The sequence below is a fragment of the Coregonus lavaretus genome (assembly GCF_964263955.1).
Source record: "Coregonus lavaretus genome assembly, chromosome: 15".
NCBI lineage: Eukaryota > Metazoa > Chordata > Actinopteri > Salmoniformes > Salmonidae > Coregonus > Coregonus lavaretus.
The window spans coordinates 31,661,967-31,685,729 of record NC_140002.1 but is presented as its reverse complement, the minus strand read 5'-3'; the positions used below and the strand labels follow the sequence as shown (position 1 = coordinate 31,685,729).

Below are 23,763 nucleotides of genomic sequence, written 5' to 3'. Positions count from 1 at the left end.
CTCATTAGTCATATATACAACAATCCCTCAGCGAGTGAATCCATAAATAATAGACAAGTAATATTGTTGATTATAGTGATTTGGTTTCAAAGTCTCCAATGGTATCTGGAGTAGATCCATCCATAGCCAGAGAAAAGGGCAGTTCAGTCCGTGTGGCACACAGGTGGGCGCGCTCACCTGCGTGTCAGAGTCTGAGACAGTAGACATCCACCTGTCGGCGTCAAACCGGTGCACACTCCCTCCTTTCCATTGATAAATGACAGAATGTCCACTCCTCAACTCAACTCAACCTTCGGCCGGCTGGGTGGTTCCATTTGACGCGTAACCATCGTTCCGCGGTGTCTCATGAGAATACCGAGGGAGTCTTCGCGTTTATGATAGTCACATAGAGGGGAGGGCACGTGGGCGGGTCTCACAGGCGCTTCTCATTTCCCCGCGATGGTAATCTGGGCAGCAGGACTGGAGAGACCGCCGGGGAGCATAGTCGCCAGTCCAGCACGGAGACTCGCCTGGCCAAAGACTGCGCCGCATACTCGCCAGGATTGCCAAACATTCCTGAAAAATATACCTGCTATTTATGGCATGTGGCTTGTAACTTTACTCCTGCTGTACTCTCTCCAGGAAGGTAAGAAACACTGTTTTTATGTATTACCTCTTTTAATTAAATCCAGTGAGTGTCTCACTTATTGTATCATGATCAAAATTAGTACTGTAATATTTACCAATAATTGTAAAGAAACATGGAGATGTAGCAGGAAAAAAACAACGGAATTGATGTAGCCTATCATTGGAAGCCATGAAATTAGGAGAGATTGTGTTTGAAAATGGTGTAAATGACTTTGTCTACAAAATCCATATCATTGTAACCGTACAGGTAGAGGTGTTTTAGTTGTGAAGTAGCCTACATTTTTTTGTTGATGGCTGTGTGGCGGTGTGCACCGGTTCATGATGCCGCAGATGGTGCTGATAGCACGGTTTGTTTTCGCATTATACCAACGAGAGTTATGAATATGTAAAATGGCTGGATAGGAAGAACGAACGAGGTGGGAGAGAGAGAGAAATGAAGAAAGGGCTTGAAATGCCTGAATTGTCGACTTTTTGGGCGGTCAAAACTTGAATGGGCACTGGCACATGCAGTGCGAAGTATTTGTTAAAATCTATGCTTATCATTTATTTCAGTGTTAATCTTTTTTTATATATAATTTATGTGGTTATTTTACTTATTGGTGTCGTTTTGTGGGTCTGTCTGTGAATGTGTTTTGAGCGCTTGGCTGTGGACAGAGGCATAATGTTCTGGAGGGGTGCTGTGGGGATTTTTGGGAGGTGATCATGATGAGATTTTTGGCAAGAGTCCCTGTCTGGCGATGAGTAGGCTAGTTGCCATGTTGAAAAAATAAGTAACAAATGAAGAGCTTCTTCCACATAAATGATGCACCCAAATGAATTACCACATAATGAAAATACAATTACCTTTTCAAAATGTCCTCTTTTATTTTGTGGACATTATGAGTTTAATTTTGGTTAGGCCTATATGATTTCTCTTATAAAGTGCTTTCTATTTTGAAGGGGAAAATTCTCAAATTTCAAAGGCTTGTTCAATATGGTTGAAAATCCCCGACCCTATTACCAAGCTGATCTCTCTTGCTATTACAGTGTATTATAATAATCCTGAACAAATCTGATTTGAAAATAACACAGAAACTAAACAGCATCTATGTATTCTGTTTAGCCTGCCTGTTTTAAGTTATGTATGTATGTTTATGAGTTATGATTTCATAAATTGGTCTGGAGGATGGTCAGATACGTTTTTTTCTTATGACTCGATATGTAGGCCTGTCGGACGTTTGTCAATACTGAAAGGGCAAACTCATGTAGCCTAGATACATACTTACATTGGAGTCTACTTGTATTTAGGCTGTTTCGTGTTATAATTTTTTTGAAATAAGTCCTGTGCACATGAACGTTGAAATTTCGTATTTTCATAAATGGGTCTATTTACATTCAAGCATTTGGATGTCCCTCTGAATGCATAGCAATTAAAATTAAAAATGAAATAAGGTATAGGCACAAATGATCTCAGACCAGCATCCAATAGTCTTTTAAATCTATTTAATTCGATCTAATTTATTTGACCAAAGAAGACCCCAGATGCGTGGGTGGATGTGGACAAGCCCAGGCTTGTTTCCCTCTAATAGCCCACCTGAACCCTGGCTGCTGTGTGTGTGCGCGCGCGTGCGTGTTTGTGTGTGAGTGTGTGTGTGTGTGTGTGTGTGAAAGGGGGGACACCCCTCCCTCTCTGCCCTGCGTTGGGCCTGTTTGCTACGAAGTTGCGATTTCAATGTGGTTATAATTTCATTGTAACAATATATTGGGTGCAATTTTTATTGTTAAATGGTTCACTTTAATATTTAGTATTTAAAAGAAAGTAAACATCCCATTTTAGTTGAATATTCTATTCCATACCTACTTGGTCCATTTACAACGCAAATACACCCAATTCAATTGTCAAGCTAATTATTCACAGCCACAAATTGTTCAATTACATAAATCAAAGAAAAACAAATTTAAGAAGAGACACTCAAACCTATTTTAGTCCAAATGGCAGTAAAATTAATTAATATGAATTTGCTAGATCTTTAAGTGTTGCAAATCACTCAATATTTTTTAGGCCTACAACCAATGACGCTAAACGAAATAGCATATTTTTACGACCATTAGCGCTATATTTCATTACGGAAGATGGGCATTAACAATTTTGTCAATATGGAATTTATTTGAATGGATTTTTAAAAAAGTTTTTTTTGTACGTTTATTTTTCCAAATATAATTTATGATAATCTAACACTGATACACAGATTTGTATTAATGATTGCCTAGAATGATGACCAATTAATTATGTAATCATTTCAGAAATGCTGTATTTGTTGTAGAGCATTTTGTAATTTCAGTGTCATTTTTAAGATGTATAGGTCTATTGAAAAAATATTAATTATGAAATTAAAATATAATAAAAATAATTAAATTGTCCCCTCAATTGCATTTCGAAATTGAGTTGAATAAATCGAAATATATGTGGTCATAAGGCATTCCCTCCCCCGTCATAAGCTCCAACTGTCACCCTCTACCCCTCCCTCCCTCTCCTGTCCTCCTCCCTCATATAAAATAGAAATATGCAAAATTGGTCTCTCTCTATTTTAGCCTAAATCCCCAGCTGCCTTCTCCCCACAGCTGCGCAATTAGCGCTGGGATCTGCCGCATCACCCAATGACAGAGCAGCAAGGCAGGTCACAGGACAGAAGCGTGCCAAGATAATTGCCCATAGTCCCTGCTCTTTTTTTTTTTAATCATTTTTTTTTTTTTTATGTAATAATACTGAAATAATAAAATGCACAGCCTTTATCGTAAACTTAGCATAGGCCTACTCCCACTTAATTCAAATGTGAAGGGTCAGATTGTATTCGTATAAACACAAACAAACATTGTTATATGTCGATTATTTGTTAGAGTAATTTAGATTAATTCTGACTCCTTGAGTCTGTGCTGGATGCCCTCGGTTCAATAAGGAGTCAAATAATCTTAATCTACACGTTAAAAGGTAAAAAGGCCTACTGTTAGAATATTTATTTTATTATTGTTTTCGTTTTGAGCCCAATGAATCCTTCAAACTTCCCTCCCGTAAAAAATCATCCCGCAAACTTTTTCAATAGACTTCATGGGGGTACAACACGATTTATATGGCCTTGGCCGGAGTTGCCCTTGCCTCTAGTAAGGAACTCGAAAGGTTAGGTCTACCTATGTAATAATGTTGTCAGATGTAGGCTGAACTTTACTGCTGCTGGTGTAAAAGCGGCGCGTTGCAGTTGTCAGGCTGGCAGGGGAGCGCAGGGGATCTCAGAGCGCAAGGAGCGGAGCCATGGAACTTTCAGCGATAGGATCATGGCACATTGTTCCTAACCCTAACCCTTACCTTAACTTAAACTTCAATGGGGTGACATCAAAGTTGGACGTCCCAAGGATCCCCCTTAGCATTTCCCATTTGCTTTCCTATTCGTCTGTCTCTCCGCATCCTCTCGCTCTTCTCTCAACCCATCCTTAGGCTACAACGTACCAGAATTGGATAAATTATGTCGGCAAAAATGCATTAGATTATTAAAATGGATAACGAATAGATATGTTGGAAAAACAGGGATATGAAATGTCAACAACATGCGTTCTGACCGAGGACAGTCAACAACATGCGTTCTGACCGAGGACAGGTGAGGTGTCTAAGTTGAGAGGCCCCCTGTCGCGTCTTTTATCACCTTGGTTCTTACTGTATTTGAGGGAATTCTAATGCTAGAACTCGGCTAGCAGGTCGTTGTTTTTGTCGAAGGTATGTTCTCTCACTCGCTCTCGGTTACTCTCTCACTCACACACACTCCTCCCTCCCTCTCTCATCACTAGGCAGAATTAAAGGCTGGGGGAGGGGCGGTTTTATGCAGACTGTGCTGGGACTTGTGATCCACAGATTTGATATTCACATTAAGAGAGAAACTGGCTGCTTTGATGTGAGGGGGAACGGGTCCCAGGGGACAGCTGAAGAAGCGCACTTTTTCACTGACGCAGCATGGTCCTGGCGGGGGGGAGGGGGGTATAGGGTGTACAGAAAGCAGGGGGGGCAAAACCCCTGCCTTGATGAGATGTAACCCCCAACAACCCCCCAGCACAGCACTCACTACTCCCCACCCCACACCAACCACCTTATCCCAGACCCCTAAGGATTATTCGTACATTTACACCCAGGACAGTTATCGCCTCATTAGCATATTGTAATAAAATATTAAAAATAGATATATATATACCAAAAAGTGTTTAATTTAAGTCTACATTCAACTGGTAAATGTTGATTGTGATAGGATTATGAGAAACACAAATCCATATTAAGGTGTGGTGCCTGGCCTTTTTTTGCCATGGGCAGAGAGAACATTTTTGCAGTTTTACAGCTTATTTCCTGCAATTCTACCCATTTTGCCATAGGGTGGAAATATTTTTTAGTTTTAAACACCCACAAGAGTGGATTTTTTTTCTTTTCAGCTGATAGACGATGCCCATTGCTTATCCATGATGTTGCACAACGATTTAAGTCAATAAGTCATAGTTTTAGTCAAAGTATGATATATTTGGGGTTGAAGTGGGAAATCCGAAGTGGTAACTTTGGATAATTTCCGTGGCAATGCTGTGTGTTTCCCCTATGATATGACTTTCAGTCTATGTTTCTTTTCAGGGCTGGGTTTTATTTTAATGTTACCACCCACTAGCATGGTATTGTTTATTCATCAGAAACACCTGCAAAGTTCTTCCTCTTCGTGAGTCACGACTGAGCTCAGCAATATAATAGATAATCTTTGGCTGAGCCTAACAGCTTTTCTCCCTAGCCTACACTTGGCCACCTGAGCCATGGAGCAAATAAAAATAGGGGGTGCAAAGTTATGTTTTTGCGCCTCCAGTTTTTTATCAGCAAATTATCATAACCCATTGGATTAATTAGTGAAGTTTCAGTTTTGTTTAGCTAGTCTGTATTAAAAAATATATATGACCATTTTATAAACGGGCTCCCGAGTGGCGCAATGGTCTAAGGCACTGCATCTCAGTGCTAGAGGTGTTACTACAGACCCTGGTTTGATTCCAGGCTGTATCGCAATCCGGCCGTGATTGGGAGTCCCATAGAGGGCGCACAATTTGGCCGGGGTAGGCCGTCATTGTAAATAAGAATTTGTTCTTAACTGACTTGCCTAGTTAAATAAAGGTACAATTGTGTGTGATATGATTGCATTTTGGAACCCTTCTCCCCCTGTCGCCCCAAGATGAATGGTTTTGGCCACGCTCCACTACTTTGAATGGTGCAGCTAGAAATCACAAGTGTCTATCCTATAATGAAAAGGCACCCACGAAAGAACATTCCACTAACGTTTATCTATTTGGTGCTGTTGTTACATTTGTATTGTGGTTTCGTGTCCAATGTGCTCATGGTGTTGTTACATATCCTTTGCGGCGTGCATCATGAGCAAAGTCATTGTAGCCTATCATTTCACTTCCCCTAGCTGTCAGAACCATGGCATGAGCACGGGCTGACTTGGCGTTGCTGTAGCACAGCCTACCAAAGGTGCACCGTGTCTATTACAATGTAGAAAAAAACACGTCTCTAGTTAGGCTATCCATTTACCGGAGCTTCATCTTATTCTTTCTATTTCTATGGCAGCTTCACAGCCACAATTTATGGAACATGCCAAAACTTTTGAGAGAACAATAGATGGCAAAGTCAAAGATACTGGTTTCCCCTATCCATCTGTGGCGAAGTTTTCCCTAAATGCTTATGACAAATCCAGCTCCAGATCCAGCCATAGCCTAGCCAGCTTGCTAATCTTCTGAGTACTGTGTAGCAACAGCATACAACATTAGCTAGCTAAATAAGGTTAGCATAATAGCTAGCTTATGCCTGGAGCCGGCCCTGCTTACACCTACCTCCATCTCCCTGTCTCTCCTTTTTAATTTTTATGTACTTACCCTCCCCCTGCTCCTCTCTCACACACACACACACACACACGCACACACACACACACACACACACACACACACACACACACACACACACACACACACACACACACACACACACACACACACACAAATAAAAATATTTGATTCGCTCTGTTCTAAATGCAAACATGTTGGCACACAACTTCAAAAGTCTCTATGAGACTCACCAAGATCTGAGCTAGCTAGCGTTCGGAAGGTGAGAGATGGATAGATGGATAGATGGAGGGAATGGAGGGGAATGAGAAGAGCACAGGGAGATGGAGGGAAGGAAAGGAGGAAGTGGAGTTTCAGTCTGGCTGAAAATGATCCTACATCTGTCTCCATTGGAAGAGGCGCTCCATGATGTGTGACAGAGAGAAAGAGAGGAGGATGGGGGTTGAGAGAGAGAGGGAGCCTTGATGTGTATGCACATGAGCAGAGGGTTAAAGAGAGAATGAGGGAGAGATAGAGAAAAGGGGGGAAGATGGAGAAGAGAAGAAAGCGTTATGCATTTGGTTGGGTTCAGGGAGTGCAGGGTGTGAGAGTTTGTGTATTAAGTGGATGAGGGTGGTGGGGATGTTGGCATTTGTTTACCAGCTCATCAGTGTGTGGATCATGTTTAACACACAATACGATTGTGTGTGTATGTGTATGTGTATTTGGGTGTGTGGAGTGAGTGTGTCTGTTTGTGCGTGCTCACGCACACCGGCGAGGCGGAGGCCAGCTGCATTATGCATAATGAAGTATTGCATAGGCGATGGCTTCTGCCTCTCAACATACATATTCATGTCTCGTTCTCTAGCAGGCTGCATAAAATAGTGGCTCAGTGTGTTCTGCGCATATTCACTCCTGCAGCCAGCTAACCAGCCAACCAGGGCTCAGCTCTACCAACACCATTAGCAGGCTCCAATGCACTGCAATGAAAACACCCCACAATAAATAAGGGGACGTGGATGTTTTGCTGTCTATCTTTTCGATTGTTTTTTCTCATCGTGTTTTCTTAGCGGCTTTGGACTGAACTCCCAGCTCGACAGGTCAATGCTGAACTCAGATCAGTTGGTTTGATGCTTTGGACTGAATTTGACTGAAAGGGCATTGGTTGATGTGTTAGCATGACATAGTACAGTAATGGCTGACAGTCAATGCACATTCAAATGGGATAAATTAGAATGTTTTGAATGTATGATTGGTTCCATCCAGACTAGTTTGTCTTAAAAGCAGTCACTGATTCCACAAAATAGAGTTGACCATTTTAGCCACTGGTTGCCTCTTTGGTTTCTCCTCCCATTGACTTGGATGGAACATGTAAGTCACTCACCCCCAGTTCACCCACTCAAAATACACATAAACTGTATTCACACTACATTCACACGAGTATGTTGTGTATGTCTTTTTTTAGTCACATGTCAGTGCCACCATGGCAACCCCTCTTTCTCCTCCCAGTGTGAGTTTATCCTAAGTGCTGCTCAGAGCATGTGTGTATGTGTGTTTGTCATGTGTGTGGTGTGTGTGTCTGTTTCTGACAGCCTTTGAGTGGGCTCGCTGATCCCCCTGTCTCACATCCACTCACCACTCTACCCTGCCCAATACAGTACCCCCTGCCCCCCCAGCCTCCTCACCCCCCAGGCCCCTAATCTAAAGAGATGTGGTCCTGCTTCCCAGCCCCCTTAAGCTCTCAGGGTGACCCCCAGCCTTTAGCCCCCTCCACCCCTCCACCCCTCCACTTTAGTCCTGTCCCCCCATTGGGAGATTATAGATATTGCAATCTTTAATATGGGCTTTATGCTCGGGGGCCATTATCAGTAATCTGCAGGGGGGGGGGGGGGGGGGGGGGGGGGGCATGGTGCATGGGGTGGGGGAGCATGTCTGACCTGGATTCAGTAGCCCACCATCAGATGGACGTCTAGAGTTCATATTTACCATCTGTAGCATGCTGCCCTCAGTTAACATAACATCGTTATCCAGAGGAGATGTATAGACTATCTATGGTGCTGATCTTACTGTAGTGTTAATGTATAGCCTCTGTCCATGGTGCTGATCTTACTGTAGTGTTAATGTATAGCCTCTGTCCATGGTGCTGATCTTACTGTAGGGTTAATGTATAGCCTCTGTCCATGGTGCTGATCCCGTGAGAAAACGCTTCATGGTTTGATGTGTTGTTATCACCACCATCTGAATCTACACACGTAAATAACCTGTATGTCAACAACATAAGGTACATACTAGCGTACACAAATTGACATATAATGAGCCCATAATCTAATATCTATTTCAGGCAAAACATGTGGTATATTACCTGTAGAAAATGTAAGTCAATGACCCCCTTTCAAACAGCCTCTTATTTACCACTTTCTTGCAGGTATACCCTTTTATACATATCAGTGGTTAACTGGCAAATTGGGAGGGGTGGGGGTGTTGTTAAGCCATGGGGGCTGTTGGAATTTCAAATTAGGGAGGTGTTAAACAATGGAAGTGTTGATGAATTTACCTGCAAAACAGCAGAGAACCATTCACACAGTACCGTGTATTTTGGTTACAGGTTCTATGAAAATGCAGGAGTCATGACTAGGTCTTTAGGTGGGTTTTAATTTACCATGTTTTTTTACCCCTTACCCCTTTCAGATATATAAAATAGCAGGCATGGTAAATTAGTGGGATTTTGGTCTGTGTATGAAAGGGATATACGTGTTTACCCTAGGGGTACTAGAGAGCCTGCTGCAGATTGTTTGGACGGTAGTGTTGGAGGGGCTGGACAAAAAAGAAAGAGTCTAGAGCGAGATTTTCCTTGTGGGGTGATTCCTCTGATCTCTGAAGATCCATTAAGAGTTACATTTTGGCTACAGATAATTTTGCTTCATTCATACGTATGCTATTTATCATGGTTAGATGAATGAGTTGAACTCTGTATGCTGAGTTGAACCTGAACGCTGATACAGAATGTGAGTAAGAGAGAATGTGTGTGTGTGTGTATTACATATTTTGGAGGATGGGGCGATGATTTTGTGCCTCCACACATCTGTCCATCTATCACATGGTCATTTCTCTCTCTTCTAATCTTCCCCTCCTTGACCCTAAATGTGGGGACCCTCCCTTTCTCTCTCTGCTGGGGTTGTGTGTCCCTAATCTGAGCACCCAGGAGGAACACTCCTGGTGTGTGTGTGTGTTTGTGTGGTGTGTATACGTGAAATGTTAAATATGAAAGGAGATTAAACCGACTTAACTCTGCGTCTGGCATACAAATTCCAATCACATAACCTATCTATGTGTTTTCTCTGCGAGTGTGTGTGTGTGTGGTGTGTGTGTGGTGTGTGTGTGTGTGTGTGTGTGTGGTGTGTATGTGTGTGTGTGTGTGTGGTGTGTGTGTGTGTGTGTGTGTGTGGTGTGTATGTGTGTGGTGTGTGTGTGGTGTGTGTGTGTGGTGTGTGTGTGTGTGTGTGGTGTGTGTGTGGTGTCTGTGTGTGTGTGGTGTGTGTGTGTGTGTGTGTGTGTGTGTGTGTGGAGTTAGAGGCCTCCTCCCCCATCCACCTAACCCACCAGAGGCTATAGCCCAAATCCCTGGCTTTCTGCATCACATGACTGATGTTTGCAGCTGGACATTTGACATACAGTTGAAGTCAGAAGTTTACATACACCTTAGCCAAATACATTTAAACTCAGTTTTTCACAATTCCTGACATTTAATCCTAGTAAAAATTCCCTGTCTTAGGTCAGTTAGGATCTCCACTTTATTTTAATGTCAGAATAATAGTAGAGAGAATGACTTATTTCAGCTTTTATTTCTTTCATCACATTCCCAGTGGGTCAGAAGTTTACATACACTCAATTAGTATTTGGTAGCATTGACATTAAATTGTTTAACTTGGGTCAAACGTTTCGGGTAGCCTTCCACAAGCTTCCCACAAGCTGGCCCATTCCTCCTGAAAGAGCGGGTGTAACTGAATCAGGTTTGTAGGCCTCCTTGCTCACACACGCTTTTTCAGTTCTGCCCACAAATGTTCTATAGGATTGAGGTCAGGGCTTTGTGATGGCCACTCCAATTCCTTGACTTTGTTGTCCTTAAGCCATTTTGCCACAACTTTGGAAGAATGCTTGGGGTCATTGTCCATTTGGAAGACCCATTTGCGACCAAGCTTTAACTTCCTGACTGATGTCTTGAGATGTTGCTTCAATATATCCACATCATTTTCCTTCCTCATGATGCCATCTATTTTGTGAAGTGCACCAGTCCCTCCTGCAGCAAAGCACCCCCACAGCATGATGCTGCCACCCCCGTTCTTCACGGTTGGGATGGTGTTCTTCGGCTTGCAAGTAACCCCCCTTTTCCTCCAAACATAACAATGGTCATTATGGCCAAACAGTTCTATTTTTGTCTCATCAGACCAGAGGACATTTCTCCATGTCCCCATGTGTAGTTGCAAACCGTAGTCTGGCTTTTTTATGGCGGTTTTGGAGCAGTGGCTTCTTCCTTGCTGAGCGGCTGTCACGATCGTCGTAAGAGACGGACCAAGGCGCAGCGTGATATGCGTACATCTTTTAATGAGTACTTATTAACACTAATACAAAACAACAAAACGATACGTGAAGTCCTAAGGTTAACAAAACACAAACCTCTCCGGAACAAGATCCCACAAATGACAAGTGCACAACAGGCTGCCTAAGTATGGTTCCCAATCAGAGACAACAAGACACAGCTGCCTCCGAATGGGAACCACCCCGGCCAACACAGAAACACACGATCTAGAAAAGAACACATAGAAAACAAAACATAGACACTACACATAGAAACTAACACCCTGGCTCAACATATAAGAGTCCCCAGAGCTAGGGCGTGACAGTACCCTCCCCCAAAGGCGCGGACAGCGACCGCGCCAACTAAACCCAACAGGGGAGGGGCCGGATGGGCATTCCGCCTCGGAGCCGGGCGTGACCACCACTCTCTAACTACCCCCCCGTAGCGCCCCTGGTCTGGTCTGGCCCCGCTGGCTGGAGCTGGACTGGACATCGGTGGAGCGAATTGCTTAGGCTCCGGTGTGGAGCAGCTGACCGGTAGCTGACCAGGCACCGGTGGAACAGGCACGGGCTGTGCCGGACTGACGACGCGCACCACTGGCTTGGTGCGGGGAGCAGGAACCGGCCGGACCGGGCTGGCGACGCGCACCACTGGCTTGGTGCGGGGAGCAGGAACTGGCCGGACCGGGCTGACGACGCGCACCACTGCCTTGGTGCGGGGAGCAGGAACGGGCCGGACCGGACTGACGACGCGCACCACTGGCTTGGTGCTGGGAGCAGGAACAGGCTGGGCCGGGCTGGCGACGCGCACCACAGGCTTGGTGCTGGGAGCAGGAACGGGCCGGACTGGGCTGACGATGCGCACCACTGGCTTGGTGCGGGGAGCAGGAACAGGCCGGACCGGGCTGACGACGCGCACCACAGGCTTGGTGCGGGGAGCAAGAACAGGCCGGGCCGGGCTGGCAACGCGCACCACAGTTTTGGTGCGGGGAGCAGGAACAGGCCGGGCCGGGCTGGCGACGCGCACCCCAGGCTTGGTGCGAGGGGCAGGAACAGGCCGGGCCGGGCTGGCGACGCGCACCACAGGCTTGGTGCGAGGGGCAGGAACAGGCCGGGACGGGCTGGCGACGCTGCCAACGTTACCTCCGGCGTTTGGTCCTGGAAACGCTGCTTGGTCCTGTTTTGGTGGGATCTTCTGTCACGGAGAGGTTTGTGTTTTGTTAACCTTAGGACTTCACGTATCGTTTTGTTGTTTTGTATTAGTGTTAATAAGTACTCATTAAAATATGTACGCATATCACGCTGCGCCTTGGTCCGTCTCTTACGACGATCGTGACAGAAGATCCCACCAAAACAGGACCAAGCAGCGTGTTCAGGAACAAACGCCGGGTAAGGAACAGGAGGTTACTCTAGTGGATGTCCTCCTCGGTTGGGGGAAGATCACCGAGGAGGAGGCCGTCCGCTACCGGAGGGCGATGAGGGAGGATGCCCAGGCAGGAGAGGAGAAGCGGCGCCAACCGGGTCGTCGTCGGACAGGCGAGAGGCAACCCCAATACATTTTTTGGGGGGGGCACACGGCATGGACGACGGGGCTGCTGGAGGCAGCTACAGGGCGAGTTTGTGGACTAGGAGAGGAGGCCACCAGGTTACGGGGGCCATTGGTCAGGAGGGGGAAGGAGAGTGTAGAGGCACGGCGAGAGGTACTGGGGTGTGTTACCAGTCCGGTCCGGCCCGTTCCTGATCCCCGCACAAGGCCAGTGGTGTGTGTCCCCAGTACAGTCCGGCCTGTTCCTGTCCCTCGCACCAAGCCTGTGGTGCGCGTCGCCAGCCCGGTCCGGCCCGTTCCTGCTGCCCGCACCAAGGCAGTGGTGCGTGTCGCCAGCCCAGTCCGGCCTGTTCCTGCCCCTCACACCAAGCATGTGGTGCGCGTCGCCAGCCCGGTCCGGCCTGTTCCTGCCCCTCGCACCAGGCCTGTGGTGCGCGTCGCCAGCCCGGTCCGGCCTGTTCCTGCTCCCCGCACCAAGCCTGTGGTGCGCGTCGCCAGCCCGGTCCGGCCTGTTCCTGCTCCCCGCACCAAGCCTGTGGTGCGCGTCGCCAGCCCGGCCCGGCCTGTTCCTGCCCCTCGCACCAAGCCTGTGGTGCGCGTCGCCAGCCCGGTCCGGCCTGTTCCTGTCCCTCGCACCAAGCCTGTGGTGCGCGTCGCCAGCCCGGTCCGGCCTGTTACTGCTCCCCGCACCAAGCCTGTGGTGCGCGTCGCCAGCCCGGCCCGGCCTGTTCCTGCCCCTCGCACCAAGCCTGTGGTGCGCGTCACCAGCCCGGCCCGGCCTGTTCCTGCCCCTCGCACCAAGCCTGTGGTGCGCGTCGCCAGCCCGTTCCGGCCTGTTCCTGCTTCCCGCACCAAGCCTGTGGTGCGCGTCGCCAGCCCGGCCCGGCCTGTTCCTGCTCCCCGCACCAAGCCTGTGGTGCGCGTCGCCAGCCCGGTCCGGCCTGTTCCTGCTCCCCGCACCAATCCAGTGGTGCGCGTCGTCAGCCCGGTCCGGCCCGTTCCTGCTCCCCGCACCAAGCCAGTGGTGCGCGTCGTCAGCCCGGTCCGGCACATTCCTGCTCCCCGCACCAAGCCAGTGGTGCGCGTCGCCAGCCCGGTCTGGCCTGTTCCTGCTCCCCGCACCAAGCCAGTGGTGCGCATCGTCAGTCCGGCACAGCCCGTGCCTGTTCCACCGGTGCCTGGTCAGGTACCGGTCAGCTGCTCCACACCAGAGCCTGAGCAATCCGCTCCACCGGTGTCCAGTCCAGCTCCGGCCAGCGGGGCCAGACTAGACCAGGGGCGCTACGGGGGGGTAGCGAGAGAGTGGTGGTCACGCCCGGAGCCTGATCCGTCTCCGAGGCGGAATGCCCACCCGGCCCCTCCCCTGTTGGGTTTAGTTGGCGCGGTCGCAGTCCGCGTCTTTGGGGGGGGGGGGGTACTGTCACGCCCTGGCTCTGGGGACTCTTTAATGTTGAGCCAGGTGTTTCTGTTCTAGTTCGTTGTATTTCTATGTTGGCCAGGGTGGTTCCCAATCAGAGACAGCTGTAGCTCGTTGTCTCTGATTGGGGACCATACTTAGGCAGCCTGTTGGCACTATAGTTTTGTGGGATCTTGTTCCGGAGAGGTTTGTGTTTTGTTAACCTTAGGACTTCACGTATCGTTTTGTTGTTTTGTTGTAGTGTATAAGTACTCATTAAAAGATGTATGCATATCACGCTGCGCCTTGGTCCGGTTCTTACGACGATCGTGACAGCGGCCTTTCAGGTTATGTCGGTATAGGACTCGTTTTACTGTGGATATAGATACTTTTGTACCTGTTTCCTCCAGCATCTTCACAAGGTCCTTTGCTGTTGTTCTGGGATTGATTTGCACTTTTCGCACCAAAGTACGTTCATCTCTAGGAGACAGAACACGTCTCCTTCCTGAGCGGTATGACGGCTGCGTGGTCCCATGGTGTTTATACTTGCGTACTATTGTTTGTGCAGATGAACGTGGTACCTTCAGACGTTTGGAAATTGCTCCCAAGGATGAACCAGTCTTGTGGAGGTCTACAATTATTTTTCTGAGGTCTTGGCTGATTTATTTTGATTTTCCCATGATGTCAAGCAAAGAGGCACGGAGTTTGAAGGTAGGCCTTGAAATACATCCACAGGTACACCTCCAATTGACTCAAATGATGTCAACTAGCCTATCAGAAGCTTCTAAAGCCATGACATCATTTTCTGGAATTTTCCAAGCTGTTTAAAAGCACAGTCAACTTAGGGTATGTAAACTTCTGACCCACTGGAATTGTGATACAGTGAATTATATGTGAAATAATCTGTTTGTAATCAATTGTTGGAAAAATTACTTGTGTCATGCACAAAGTATATGTCCTAACCGACTTGCCAAAACTATAGTTTGTTAACAAGAAATATGTGGAGTGGTTGAAAAACAAGTTTTAATGACGCCAACCTAAGTGTATGTAAACTTCTGACTTCAACTGTACATTTGTTCTGATTATTTTGTTCCACATTTGAAGGGCATTCCTTTTCCTCCCCATCTTCTGGTCTCGTACATCTGTTTATGTGGTCATTACTTTTCAGTCTCTCTTTTATTATGACTTTTATTTAACTATTTATCGAATAACGCGTGAGCAGATTTCCAGATGTGTGTTTTGAATATGGTGGTCAACAGTGTGTTTTTCAAGCAGTTCCTCATCTGTAATTACACAACAGTGACACTTTGCTTATACATTTCTACTGTTCTACTGTTCTACTGTTCTACAGTTCTACTGTTCTACTGTTCTACTGTTCTACTCTCTACACTACCTATTACTGACTGTGATGTCTCTCTCCCCATGCAGTACACAGCGAGGATGTGGGCTCTACCAGGCTGTACTTTGTGAACGCGTCCCTCCAGAGGCTGACCTACTCCAGCTCGGTGGGGGTGTCTCTGCCCTGTCCGGCGGGCGGCACCCCCACCGCCATCCTGCGCTGGTACCTGGCCACCGGCGATGACATCTACGATGTGCCCCACATCCGCCACGTCCATGCCAATGGCACCCTCCAGCTGTACCCCTTCTCGCCCTCCGCCTTCAACTCCTACATCCACGACAACGACTACTTCTGCACCGCAGAGAACCAGGCTGGCAAGATCCGCAGCCCCAACATCAGAGTCAAAGCTGGTGAGGGGGGGGGACAGAAGGAACTGATGCTAAGAGGGGAGTGATAGAGGTTAGAGCAGGGTTCCCCAACTGCCGAATTTGTCCCCCGGGTGGTTTTATTTGGCCCTCCCAGTTTTCTGAGCAAAACATGTATATACACTACCGGTCAAAAGTTTTACAACACCTACTCATTCAAGGGTTTTTCTTTATTTTTACTATTTTCTACATTGTAGAATAATAGTGAAGACTTCAGAACTATGAAATAACACATATGGAATCATGTAGTAACCAAAAAAGTGTTAACAAATCAAAATATATTTTATATTTGAGATTCTTCAAAGTAGCCACCCTTTGCCTTGATGACAGCTTTGCACACTTTTGGCATTCTCTCAACCAGCTTCATGAGGTAGTCACCTGGAATGCATTTCAATTAACAGGTGTGCCTTCTTAAAAGTTAATTTGTGGATTTTCTTTCCTTCTTAATGTGTTTGAGCCATCAGTTGTGTTGTGACAAGGTATACAGAAGATAGCCCTATTTGGTAAAAGACCAAGTCCATATTATGGCAAGAACAGCTCAAATAAGCAAAGAGAAACGACAGTCCATCATTACTTTAAGACATGAAGATCAGTCAAGTCACAAAAACCATCAAGCACTACGATGAAACTGGCTTTCATGAGGACCTCCACAGGAATGGAAGACCCAGAGTTACCTCTGCTGCAGAGGATAAGTTCATTATAGTTACCAGCCTCAGACATTGGAGCCCAAATAAATGCTTCACAGAGTTCAACTAACAGACACATCTCAACATCAATTGTTCAGAGGAGGCTGTGTGAATCAGGCCTTCATGGTCGATTTGCTGCAAAGAAACCACTACTAAAGGACACCAATAAGAAGAAGAGACTTGCTTGGGCCAAGAAACACAAGCAATGGACCATGGAAATTTGTCCTTTGGTCTGGAGTCCAAATTTGAGATTTTTGGTTCCAACCGCCGTGTGGGTGAACGGATGATCTCCGCATGTGTATTTCCCACCGTAAAGCATGGAGGAGGAGGTGTTATGGTGTGGGGTTGCATTGCTGGTGACACTGTCCGTGATTGATTTAGAATTCAAGGCACACTTAACCAGCATGGCTACCACAGCATTCTGCCGTGATACGTCATCCAATCTGGTTTGGGCTTAGTGGGACTATCATTTGTTTTTCAACAGGACAATGACCCAACACACCTCCAGGCTGTGTAAGAGCTATTTTACCAAGAAGGAGAGTGATGGTGTGCTGCATCAGATGACCTGGCCTCTACAATCCCCCGACCTCAACCAAATTGAGATGGTTCGGGATGAGTCGGACCGCAGAGTGAAGGAAAAGCAGCCAACAAGTGCTCAGAATATGTGGGAACTCCTTCAAGACTGTTGGAAAAGCATTCCAGGTGAAGCCTGTTGAGAGAATGCCAAGAGTGTGCAAAGCTGTCATCAAGGCAAAGGGTGGCTATTTGAAGAATCTCCAATATAAAATATATTTTGATTTGTTTAACACTTTTTTGGTTACTACATGATTCCATATGTGTTATTTCATAGTTTTGATGTCTTCACTATTATTCTACAATGTAGAAAATAGTAAAAATAAAGAAAAACCCTTGAATGAGTAGGTGTTCTAAAACTTTTGACCGGTAGTGTATATATCATTTTGTTTTTTTGACACAAGGAAATCAGCTCCAAGTGATTTTAAAATAAAAAATCTGTTCCCAAATCGAAACACATCTGATCGTATACAAATGTAAGTAAGGTTTGAAATGATTATGTTTTAGTCAAATATGATATCTGTTTGGGCTTCTTGCAGTCAATTTGCAGTCTACAAATTATTTGTAGACTGCCCCCCGGCCCCCCCGACCATCTGTAACACACAGGCAGACACACAGGGAACACAGGCGAGGACACAGCCTCGCCCAAACACATGGTCACTGGACTCTGTTACACACCACAGACCCTTTAGCCCCATCGCCATGGTGAATTAAGGCCACTGACCTGTGTCCCTCCCTAGTTATACTCCACAACCTTAAATGATCCCTTATCCTTCATCTGGTTTGATCTGTATGGCCCACAAACATAGTATGTACTGTACATGTGTAGCATGTGACATCACAGAAGCACAAAACACTCCCACTAATATCTATGCAGATGTTACGGCTGCTGCTAGTTGCTATGCTATTCCTAAAGCATCAGCTGACTTGCATGATGCTCTCTCCCTCCATCTTATTCTCTCTATTTCTATACGTGTCCTCTCGCTCTCTTCATTCCCTCTCCTCCTCCTCTCTCCTTCCTCCTCTCACACCGTCCTCTGGTACCATGCTAAATATAGCCGCAGCAGCACACTTCTTTCATTATCTCTCATTATGAAACCTAATTGGTGCACTCCATTGATTAGACTTCATGCCAGTGCTTTAACAAGGTGGACCTCTTATAAACCAGCACAGGATATAGCTGATGTGGGTGTACATATAGATATAGATGGCTCTGGGTCTATCCATCCATTCTATCCATTTAAAATCATATACTGGATATACCCAGTGGAGGTGAGATGTTCAGTTGAACCAGTTGGTTAAGTGGTCACCTGGACCAACCCCTTGCAGACACTTTTACAGTTCTCCTGGACTGAAGGTTCTCCACAACCTCTCTTGTCGTTGTTCCGCCTCCCTTCCTCGCTCACTCCCTCTCTCCCTCTCTGTCCATCATTCACATCAGGGCAGACAGTCCCTCCCCCGTCCCTCCTGCTGTCAACATCTGTTTTCATATTCTGCCTCCCAACACCGACCTGCACTAATACATACTCCTACTAATACTAATACTAGCTAGGAGAGACAGGGAGGGCGGGAGGGAAGGAGGGAGGAGGGAGAGAGAGAGAGAGAGAGAGAGAGAGAGAGAGAGAGAGAGAGAGAGAGAGAGAGAGAGAGAGAGAGAGAGAGAGAGAGAGAGAGAGAGAGAGAGAGAGAGAGAGAGAGAGAGAGAGAGAGAGAGAGAGAGAGAGAGAGAGAGAGAGAGAGAGAGAGAGAGAGAGAGAGAGAGAGAGAGGTGAACTGAACTGCACGCCAGTCGGTCGGTCGCTCCTCTCCACTTGCTCCTCGCTGCTGCGGCCTTCATTCCCTCATGACCCATAAGCCCGCCCCTAGGAGACAAGGGATTAGCATTTACAAAACCATAGTAGCCCGTCCCATATCCAGGGAGTTATGTATGGTCAGGGAGTTATGGTTATGGAGAGGTTACATTCAGGAGGGATGTGGTTCAGAGGTTCTGGTCTGGGGTTTAGGGTCAGGATGCCTTGGTGTTATTGTGGTCTGATTAGGGTGTTGTGGTCAAGGAGTTGGGGTCAAGGGTTCGTGTAATGGGGTTACTACAACTTGGTTTAAAGTTAAGAGTGTTTGGAGCATGATTAAATGGGGTCCAATGTATCACTCTCACTCACAGATGCTTATGCAATACTGTAGCTACAGTACAGTAAATAAACAAAGCCTACTTTCTAGATATCCATAATATTATATAAGTTTGTAATTTTGGTGAATGATCTCTTTACTGCATTGCTACAGTGGGCGATTATTCAAATGTAGATGATACAATTTCCATCAGAGCATGATTTAAAAAATCTATTCACTGTTCCCATGTTTCATACAGTAATTTAGACATCTATTTATATGTCTTATGTATTTATCTGTTTCTCTATGTAAAGTGGATGCAGTAATGTAGATTGATGTGTTGTTATACTGCAGTAGGATTCTAATGTTAATGTAACGGTGCCTGTTCTCTACACTGCACTGCTGTTACCAGGGAGGGGGCTTCCAAAGCAGTTTCTTAGCAACCTTCAAATATGTCCTAGCTTCTCCTGATTTCACTAATGAGTTCATGCTCATTCAGGAGAGTGTAAAATATTGCATGAACATGCATGAACAGTGAACGACCACCAATACATCCCGATGGTTTTATTAAGCTGGGTTGTTATCTCTAGCACAGTGCTTTAACAGTATCACACATTCTGTAAAAAATTGTATAATGAGTTGTATACAAAACAATAGAATCATGTATTATGTTGATGTCATGGTGAAAGCTAGCCAATCATTTTTTGTTTATCCTGCTCAGAAATTGGGTTGCGTAGTTAATGATGAAAACAGATGTACTGTAGGATTAGTGTTATTGATGTGTTCAAACAATAGCCAAAAACAGAATCTGAATTGTTCCCAATATGTTTGCTAATTTATTGTTGTAGATTCAGTATATTTATATTATTTTGAAATCCAAAATATAACATCAAAACTGTCTTCTAACTTGTTTCTGTTAATGATTCTTACAACATTGACTGCTGTCCAAAACATATCATACTGTATATTCCACTACAGCTCTAGTATTCACTTGTTCCTAAACCAAAGTAAGATTGTCACACCAAATACTCTAAAATATAAAAATATTTGTTATTATATTTACAATGTTTCGGGGAGATCCGGACTGGGGTGGTCTGGAGGGAAATGACCCCAGAAAAAAAATAAGAAAGCAGAACAAGCTCTATTTTGGTGGCCTCTGTGTCACGGTTTCGGCCGAGGCTGCTCCCCCTCCTTGTTCGGGCAGGCTTCGGCGGTCGTCGTCCCCGGAGTACTAGCTGCCACCGTTGTATGTTTTCGATGTTTGTTTGGTTTTGTCTTATTGGTACACCTGTTTCTGTTTTGTGCTTATTATGTGTCCTATAAGTTCTCGTTGTTTGAGTCTTGTGTTGTGTGTAATTGTTCACCGGTCAGAGGTGCAGTGTTTGTTTCCTCCATTAGAGAAGAGAGAGTTTCCGCACTTGTTGTGCGCGCTATTTTGGCGAGTAGAGTTTTACGCGTTGTGTGCGTAATTTTCAAGTTTTGCCTTCCGGGCTCTTGTTGAGGCCCGTTAGTTTTTTTGTGTATTTACTAAAGTCTGTTGGATGAAGCCTCTGTTTCCTGCGCCTGATTCCTGCACCACATCCACATTTCACACTGACACTCTGGTACATTCGAATGCCTTGATTCCATCCTAAATACACAGATAAATTATTGAATACTTGAACAACTTTACCTCCCAGATTGGTAAAATTAGTTGTGGTATGGAGTAGAAAGACATGACTTTACAAATAAAATGGCTGAAAATGTATGAATTCTGTGTGTTGTTAGTTGTTTTGGACATCGTCAAGGCCTAGGCCTATATGATCAGGACTATTTTCTAAGTAAGATAACCTTTTTTAACATTAAACCTGTCTTCTCTTGAGATTAAAGTCATATTTACAGTTTTGCTTCTTCAAATTATGTATTTTAGTGGCTCTGCTGTCCACACACTTAGGGTACGGAAACCAATGTGTAATTTTGTAATTTGGGTGAACTATCCCTTTAACAGTTTGGCCTGTCAATTAATCATTGTGGGAGGGATTGTCAGGGGAGGGGGCAGGATGTTTGTGAGTCACAGAGTTGGTAGGGTTTCAGACCTGTCAGTCAATCATTGTGGGTGGGACGCTGAGGGAAGGCGGTAGATTAGTAATCTAGTCAGAAAAGCTAGTCTAGTCTACTCTTTCAACGTATTAAGAAATAATATAGAATTGCAGGGAATTGGTTTAAAATGTTCCAAAAATTATATACAAAGTTAGGCATCCATGAATAGAACTATAGGTATGACTGTAGAATGAAGCAGCTGTTAAACATGGGCTTTGGTACACAGAAACCAGCAGTTACCTACTCCGTAGTCAACACTTTAATCAAATCAGTAGACCTATATCAATATATTTCATAATATAAGTATCATGCCAATTCAATTTTTTGAACCTTCAATCTGTTTTCTTTTATCATATTTTGGACCAGAATGAGGCTCTCTCTCCACTACCTATTGTTCCTGCAGTGAGGATTCAAAATCTTCATCTAATGTTTTCATAATTTATCTGCAGGTAATTGGCAAAAAGCGTTAGTAGCCTACCAGTAAGCAAATTAGGGAGCCAAATGAACAGCTCTCTCACCGATGCGATTTGGTTCCGTTCACTTAAAAGAAGGAAAACATTTTTAAAAGTCTACTTTATATTCATCATCTACAGCACCACCCCAACATCAACATATGTGAAAATGGCGCGTTTCTATGTTTTGTAGTAAAAGGGATAGAGGAAGATAAGTGTTTCCTGATCTTTCTTCTATTTCAAAGATATAGGACAGACACTTCAAAACCTTATTCCTTATGATAATTTTTTCGACTGTCTTTTTCAGCCATTTATGAACGTGTTATTCAATGTGTTTCTATGGGCTATAGTAGTAAAGGCCAAATTCAATATTTTATAAAATAAACTTTACATATATTTTTTTTATATACTTAAAGGGGTTCTAAAACTCAAAATCAAATAGCTAAATGATCCATGGTATCGTAAAACGGCTTAGACTTTTAGAGTGAATTAATGAAGTGGAAAAAGTAGCCGGCTGACAATGAGTATGTTGTCGGCCAGCACTTATGGAAAACACTGTAATCTGAATAAAAGACCTCCCTAACACTTTGTCTCTCTCTGTATAATAGTGTTCAGGGAGCCCTACACGGTGCGTGTGGCAGACCAGCGCTCCATGCGTGGCAACGTGGCCGTGTTCAAGTGCCTCATTCCCACCGCCGTGCAGGAGTACGTCAGCGTGGTGTCCTGGGAGAGAGACACCGTCTCCATCATCCCAGGTAGGACAACACGGGACAGAGATGGGACGGGAGGGGTCAGGGGACAGGGAGGGGCTGGAACGGGAGGACAGTGGTAAAAGAAGGAAGTGTTATGTTATTATTTGTCTGTAATGAAGTCCCCTCTGTAAGGGTTTTTGTGTGTGAGTTTGTGAATAAATGTGTCCATATGCCTGCAATTTACAATGCATACATAACAAAAGCAGTGATGAAGCTAAATGTGGTTGCTATTGTTTTTGAGTATCTGTGTGTGTGTGTGTGTGTGTTTGTTTGTTTGTTTGTTTGTGTTTGTGTGTGTGTGTGTGTGTGTGTGTGTGTGTGTGTGTGTATGTGTGTGTGTGTGTGTGTGTGTGTGTGTGTGTGTGTGTCTGTGTGTACACGTGTCCTTCTGTATGTCTTTGCACCTGACCTAACTCTAACTCCTGTCTGCTGTCTGCCTGCTCACTGTTCTGGATCACTGACTCACCCCTCCTCCAACTCTCTCCAGTCATCCCTCCCTCTTTCACTCTCCTCTCTATTCATCTTTCTCTCTCCTCTCTTCCTCTTCTATCTCCCCTCTCTTTCCTCCATCTCTTTCTCTCTCGCGCTCCTTTGCTCTCTTCCTACATCTTCCCTCTCTTTCCCTCTCTCTCCACCTTCACCACTCCCTCCCCAACCTTGTTTCTCTCCATCCATCGTTCTTTCTTTATCTATCCCTCCATCTAAATTGATTGACTCCATTGTTTGTTCTTTTCAATTTTTTCTTGTATTGTTATCCTAATTTAGATCCATTGTGACTTTTTTTGACATGCCAAAGAGCCTTTTACATTTTCCAACTTCTACGGTATGTCTCCTGTACTTTCCTTTCTATTGGGTATATTTCTACGTTCTCCCAATATCCCTCCCTGTTCCTCTGCTCTGTCCTTGAAGAATAGTGCTACAATTAGAGACGCTGGATGTCAATAGCATCATGCCCCCATATTCATCTTCACTAACCTCATTTGTGTGTTTGTGTGTGTGTGTGTGTGTGTGTGTGTGTGTGTGTGTGTGTGTGTGTGTGCGTGCGTGTGTGCACTGCGCACATGTTAGTGTGTTTATTTGTTGTTTTTGTTATATACACTACATGACCAAAAGTATGTGGACACCTGCTCGTCAAACATCTCATTCCAAAATCATGGTCATTAATATGAAGTTGCTCCCCCATTTGCTGCTATAACAGTCTCCAGTCTTCTGGGAAGGCTTTCCACTAGATGTTGTAACATTGCTGCGGGGACTTAATTTCATTCAGCCACAAGAGCATTAGTGAGGTCGGGCACTGATGTTGGGCGATTAGGCCTGACTCGCAGTCAGCGTTGCAATTCATCCC

The 23,763-nt window shown here is 45.3% G+C and overlaps 1 protein-coding gene across 1 annotated transcript; it reads left to right on the top strand.

The window, feature by feature from the left end:
• Positions 1-478: 478 nt before the first annotated feature.
• LOC311143109 (cell adhesion molecule DSCAML1-like) lies at positions 479-23,332 on the top strand (the record flags this gene model as incomplete). The annotated part of the gene is made up of 4 exons (XM_084178909.1): positions 479-625; positions 15,435-15,755; positions 22,275-22,421; positions 23,328-23,332. Exons 1-4 carry the CDS (start codon positions 583-585, stop codon positions 23,330-23,332), a joined length of 516 nt encoding a protein of 171 aa, XP_084035035.1. The 5' UTR covers positions 479-582.
• Between the last annotated feature and the right edge of the window lie 431 nt (positions 23,333-23,763).